The sequence below is a fragment of the Triturus cristatus genome, chromosome 12, assembly GCF_964204655.1.
Source record: "Triturus cristatus chromosome 12, aTriCri1.1, whole genome shotgun sequence".
NCBI lineage: Eukaryota > Metazoa > Chordata > Amphibia > Caudata > Salamandridae > Triturus > Triturus cristatus.
In genome coordinates, this window is record NC_140595.1 from 475,687,496 (window position 1) to 475,693,931 (window position 6,436).

The window sequence follows — 6,436 nt, forward strand, 5'->3', positions numbered from 1 at the left end:
GATTGGTCTCCGCCTCTATCACCATGAGTTCAATAGTCTTCTGTAATCTTTTGGTTGGATCTTCAGTGAGTTGTTGGTAAAATTTGGTATCTGCAAGTAGTGTCAAGCATTGGTCGTTGTATCCTTGTTTGTTTAGGAGGACAATGGCACCCCCTTTGTCAGCTGGTTTTATAACTAAGTTGGTGTTCTGACTCAGTTCTTTGATTGCTTTTTTTTCTTGCCGTGTGATGTTCACAAAAGGTTTCCTGGTTGGTTTTATGTCATCTATTTCTTTCATGATAGCCTGTTCGAACGTTAGGATTTCTACAGGGACCATTTGAGAAGGTGGACAAAAAGTCGACTTTGATCTGAGATTGGTATCGCTTTCTTGTCTGTGATTATCTTTTCCTTGAAAGAACGCCTTTAATTTAATCTTCCTGCAAAATTCAGATAGTTCACATTTCAATTTGAAAATATCTGTTGTCGGTGTTGGGACAAAACCGAGTCCTTTGTTGAGGACTTTTTCTTGATCCGTTGTTAAGGTAGTGTCCGTGAGGTTAATTACCAATGATTCATTGAGCTGGCTCCTGGCTGTTCTTTTGTCATGCTCCGGGTGTGCCCTTGTCTCTCTTGGTCGTTCCAGGTTATACCTTTTCTTCTGCCTCTCCGGGTGTTTTGGCCTCTCCCTAAAAAAGGGGGGGCTGTTGTAAATTCATTGGGGGTCCCATGGTATTTGGGCCTTGGAAGTAGGGATTCATCCACCCTTGGAAATTTGGAACGTAAGGTTGAAAAGGGAGTTGTGGTTGATCATAATATCTTGGCATTTGCCAATTGTTGGTTCTTCTTCTTTGGTTACGTCTAAATTGTCCTCTCCCTCTTCTTGGATTAGTTGCGTCGTCGCTGCTCCAGTCTGAGTTGTTCCCCGAGCTTTCTCCTGTTGTATCTTCATCTTCTTGTTGATCTGTCTAAGGGGCCCACACGTTGAATATCTGCTCGAGAAAGCAAAAAATATGTGTGTACATTTGTGGAAATCAACAGTGGGAGTGAGACAGGTGTGTCTCTCGATATTGGAAAGGACTGCTTGATATAAGGTGATGTCTATGTGAAATTCATCTCTGCAATGGCTGACATAAAATCTGCTATTTGGGCTGTGGCCTGTGTGTGCTCGCTCGTGGCTGGGCCTGCCTACTCTGCCTACTCTGTCTCTATTGATGGGACTGTGGCAAGGATCCAACTAGCATTATAAACGTAACTCCTAACTTTTTCAGGGATGGTGGTCAATGATGGGTGCACTTGGTGTTTGGGGGATGCAAGAGCTGCCCGTTTGGGCTGAGCACCACTCAAGATCGCTTTGCTATAATTGTAATTGCATTTATATAGCGCTTACTACCCTGGACGAGGCATTGAAGCACTTTTCGGAGAGTAGCGCGCTACTCCAGAACCCAAAGAGGATCAGTGGTGAATTAGTATAGGAAGATATTAAATTCATTTGAGCGGAGGACATGTGAGTTTATTTGCATTGAAAAAGGATAGTGGAGGGGTAGAAAAGGGAAGGGTTTGCATTTATATAGCGCTTGCTTCCCCAGATGAGGTGTCAAAGCGTTTTTCAGTGGGTAGCACACTACTCCGGAACCCAAACAGGATTAGTGGAGAATTAGTATAGGGAAATATGAAATTAATTTGAATGGTGGACATGTAAGTCTGTTAGTTGGAACATGGGTGACTTTCCTTTGCACTGGACTATGGGTGGGAGGTCAAATCCCCTGCCAGGTGCTGGAGGTGCTGAATTGTGGAGCCAAGCAAGGCCCCCCTGCACAGCTATTATTTGGCATCGTTTTTATGTTTGGGACTGGGTGGGCTGTTACTGGGAATTCAGATTGCCACTGAGGCTGCCAGGATGAGGGCCACAGTGTAACAATTTAGATAGTGAAAAAAACAGATAATCTAACAAAAAAGCTCATATTGAATGAATCAGATTAATGTTAGTAACTAGCTTTTATAAATTATTTCTTGCCATTTATAATCACTTGTCTTTATATAGTTCTTCACTCATCAGTTTTCACCATATATAAGCCCTATGAATAACAGGTAATACCAGTATCCATTTTAGTGGTGGTCAATTTATTGATCTTGGATGGATAACATATACGAAAAGAGAACCAAGATCAAGAAAGAGCTAGAAGCAATATTATTGACAGAAGGCTGTAGACAAAGGCTGATATAACATTTCCAGGATTCATTTTTGTGTCAGCTGGTCCGTTATGCCTCCTTCTTATGGTAAATGTAAATGTAAATGTGCAGATATTTATATAGCGCAAATCACCAACCGGTCTCTAAGCGCTTGCTTAGGGAACCCGTCCTGGTATTCCCCTGTGAGATAACCCAGCAGGGGCATCCACAAGGTGAAAGCCAGGCATCCCGCCGCGAGGGGCCATTGTGGAGATTAAGCAAGCTATTGCCCAGAGTCGCAGAGTGTGAACCCATGAATCAAGTATGCACTGGAGCGAGAATTATCGAGTCCATGGACAATTTATGGACTCAAGACCCAGCCAAGCCGGGAATTGAACCCTGGTCCCAGGCTGACCTCTGCTTCCAGATCTGCCTACTCTAACCAGTGAGCCACACTTCTACCAGCACAGAGACTTCTTCCAAAATGGCGGCTGGAACGAAGGAGTTAGTTACATTGGAAGGTATCTCGTAATTTGGTGTTGTGGCTGACATCTGCATCTAGCACATCTGTGGTTTGGAAGGGCTGTATAAGATATTCACACCTTTAATGGTGCACGACATAGGATGATTTTTTTACAATAATTGCTACAGGAGCTTATTTAATCACAATTGCCACAGAATGTTCCTTTCTGACTGAAAGATCTTTTACTTTCTCGTCCCAACATTTTCACGTTAGTGCTCCCACAAGCTATCCACAACATACTTGTGTGCTGTGCTGTCAAAATCACCAGCCTTAAATCAAGGCTGATCTGACCGGTATTTCACAGAAAGGCCACTCCACCTCTGCAAATTGGCAGTGATTAGTTTGAAAACAGTTTAAGTGCAGGGCCAAGGTTTTTCTTTGTATCTATTTGTTGTAGGCTCCTGCTGCCAGCACTAACTAATGTTAGGGTTGCCTAACACTAAAACTTGCTAGTCTCGATTCCACCTCAAACTTCTTTCTTCCTCTACCCTACAATCCCCCTCTCTTTTTAATCTCTTGCAGTTTATTTCATCCTTGCTTTTTCCCTGTCTTACTGTGTTCCTATCTTATGCTCCCTTCTTCTGTCTCCCTTTTCTGCCTTTCTTTCTGTTGCTCTGGGTCAAAGCCAGAAGATGAAAGATAAGTCCTGGTCCCCACATAGAAGTGCTGTTACCACAAGGAGTGCGGTCTCCTTTTGTCACTGTTTTCCTTTTTTCTCTTCTGCATTCTCTCTCCCTTTTCTGCCTTTCTCTCACACTGAGTCAAAGTTGAATGATGATAAATAGCGACCGGTCCCCACGAAGGAGTGCTCGTACCAGTGACCTGTCGGTTTATCTCGCTCTTGCAAGTTCTTTTTATCCTGCTTTCTCCATTTTTTGCTGTTTTCCTGTCTTTCTCTTGCCCCTCTTTTTCTGCTTTTCTGTTGGTCATGAAAAATAAGCCTCGGACCCGAAGGGGAGTGCTGGTGCCAACCACCTATGATCACCAGCACAAATTAAGCACGGCAAATAGTTGCCCATCTGTACGCTGTTAAGCCACGTTACTCCATTAAGCTACAGAGAAATCTCAGTGGAAAAGAAATGTGTTAATTAGGGATTTGCTGTAAATCCATCCAATCCTCATGGAATTTCCTGTTAGAAATGTGTGTCATGGAGGGTTTATACAGATCTCATTCATAACACAACTTGTTTTCTCTCTCCTCTAGAAATATCTACTGGACAGAAACTCAGAAGTAACTGGATTTTGACACTTTTCGGGCTTTCCTTCATGATGATCATCAACTCAAATGAGCGGAAATACTTGCACTGAGAAATATGTCATAGTGCTCATGCGTGCAAACACTCAGCTATGTTTTAAAATCAGAGTTCTGGTCATCTGATGAGTACTCTCATAACCACTCACTCACTATTGGTGTCTACACAGTTTTCCTGCAGAGGCCTGTACAGTGGCTTCATTCAACTAAAGTCTTTGGACTAGCAGAAGTAATGCTCCATGTTCGTTTCCACATGAAGTCACAGGAAGTGGACCTTTGAACCTAATGATGGACCAATGTATAATTGTTTAGAAATCTCAATCGAAATGTCTGATTGATAACGGGCACGGACAACCAGCTTCGATTTCAAAACCAACAAAACCTAAAGTTAACCAAACCTCATTTAAAAAATCTGTGGTCAGTTTGGTTACAACACAGGGGCTGCAAGTAGCAACACGTGTGGCATCTCCATCTGCCTAACACTCCAAAATAACACTCTCTGACGTTTACTAATTTTCAGAATAGAACTCAATATTCCAATTTTGGATCGATAATTTAATTCAATAAAAAATATAGTACTGCAATCTTTAGAATTTCTGAAAATTTGGAATGAAAGAACTTGATTTTGAATGAATACTTACATTGGTAACTATTTTGATGGTTCTTGATAGCCAGATTATGTTAAATTATCTGCCTGTACAGCAGACACAGGAAACCTCCTTTATTTGCAGCAGACTTCCCATCTAACTGCAATATTGAAATAAAATGTTCCCTTTCCACCAGTGGCGTGGCTAGAGCTTTAGCAGCCCGGGGCAATCTGCTGGACAGTGACAGCTGGTGCAGGTAAGAGGTAAGAGCGGGGGCAGGGTGGAGGTGACAGACGACGACTGGTGGGGAAGGCGACAGACGACGACGAATACATTTAAAAAAAAAAAGAAAACTTACCTTGTGCTCGCCGCGCTCCCAAAAAAGTGCCTCCCGGGGTGGACAGATAACACCCCCAACCTACGCCACTGCTCTAGTCCGTGGTGAGCATGTTTTTACATTATGGGTTGTTGCCAGGTGCAGAGAGAAGAAATTACTTCAACATTAAAAGATCTCTTCTGTGACTTTGTCATCGTATTTATACTATAGATGATTGAATATCCTAGAACGTCTATGACATTTCAATGGAATCCAGTGTCGATTTACTGTTGTGGTGCACAACCCTGTTTACATTGGGTACCGGGCTAATTCGGGTAAACCACACCTGATATCAATTGTCTAGAAGGCTCCAGTTTTATTTTCATGATTTTCTGCACAATATGTCAATGAGAAATGGGTTTAATATCTCATGGCCAGTGGGGTTTTGATTTTTCTCACGCTCTCCAGTGGGATTGTATGTCTTTGAAATCTACATTTGAAGTGTAATTTAGCTCACTTCCCAGCGAACAGTTATTGGAAGTTCGAGTCTCTCCTTTTCAACAGTAACCCAATTCTGATGTTATTTAATTCTTTTTTATTCCAATTATACTTTTACTTAATCATTCTGTCTGGACTCTGAGCCTAATTGGAATATGGTTTTTAACTTTATTCTATATTCAGATTCCAATTGAAGCAATTTTCACAAACAATGTCCACATGGATGTTTTTTCCTAACAACACCAATTCCGAAGTATAGCACTGAGTTCATATTCTATTCATACACCCTTTCATTATGTTATGCCACTGATGAGTATGATCTTTATTTTATGGCACACACAGGTTTCAATACTCTTTTGTGCAATTTCTAAGTTGTTCTTCCTATTTTTTATTAAGTAAGTAAGTAAGTTTATTTTGGAGAATTCACATAAAAATTAGTAAAATAAACAAACAAATAAACTGACTGATTATACAACAATAGTCTTCAAACAGGCAACAATTAATGGTTAACAGTTAACAATTAATTTATTTTAGATGGCATGGATATTCAATTACATTGACCACAAATGTACTCCTGCATGTGATTCTTTGTTTGATCACATATTTGTTTCCATTAACTTCATATTCTTTGATTTCTTTTCCATATTCACATGCTTGACATTTACTGCACGTATCGAAGCCTCTGCTGACAATCTAGGAAATGATTTTCTGCCTCCACAAAATGACTTCTTGTGATCATTTCTCCTATCGAGGGTGCTTTGTGTTATGCTGTTCCTGGTTGATTACCAATCATTTCTTTAAATTTTGGATCAACATTGAGGAAAGCCCAATGTTTTTGAAATGTCCAATGTTTTGGCCCATTTTCTTTTTATTATATGACATGATCAATCAAAATTAAGGGTCTGACTATGATGGCGGTCGGAGAAGCGTCTTACCGCCATCTTTGCAGGAACGAGTCCTGCCGACAGGTAGTCTGTTCCCGCACTCCTAATTATGATCCGGCCGCCGTGGAGGCAGTTGGAAACATGCCTCTTAGCATTGAGACTTATGCTGCAGCCCGGAAAAGGGCCGCAGCACAAGCTCCAATGCCAAAAGGCATGTTTGTAAACATC

At 41.4% G+C, this 6,436-nt stretch overlaps 1 protein-coding gene across 3 annotated transcripts in view; it reads left to right on the forward strand.

The window, feature by feature from the left end:
* The window catches only part of LOC146776132 (scoloptoxin SSD976-like), a 291,071-nt gene extending 286,564 nt beyond the window's left edge, over positions 1–4,507 (forward strand). For all 3 annotated transcript variants that reach the window (XM_085638128.1, XM_085638130.1, XM_085638129.1), the window contains one exon: positions 3,876–4,507. In XM_085638128.1, coding sequence (XP_085494254.1) covers positions 3,876–3,979 — 104 coding nt within the window. In that variant the 3' untranslated portion in view covers positions 3,980–4,507. The remainder of the gene's footprint in view (positions 1–3,875) is intronic.
* Positions 4,508–6,436: the final 1,929 nt, after the last annotated feature.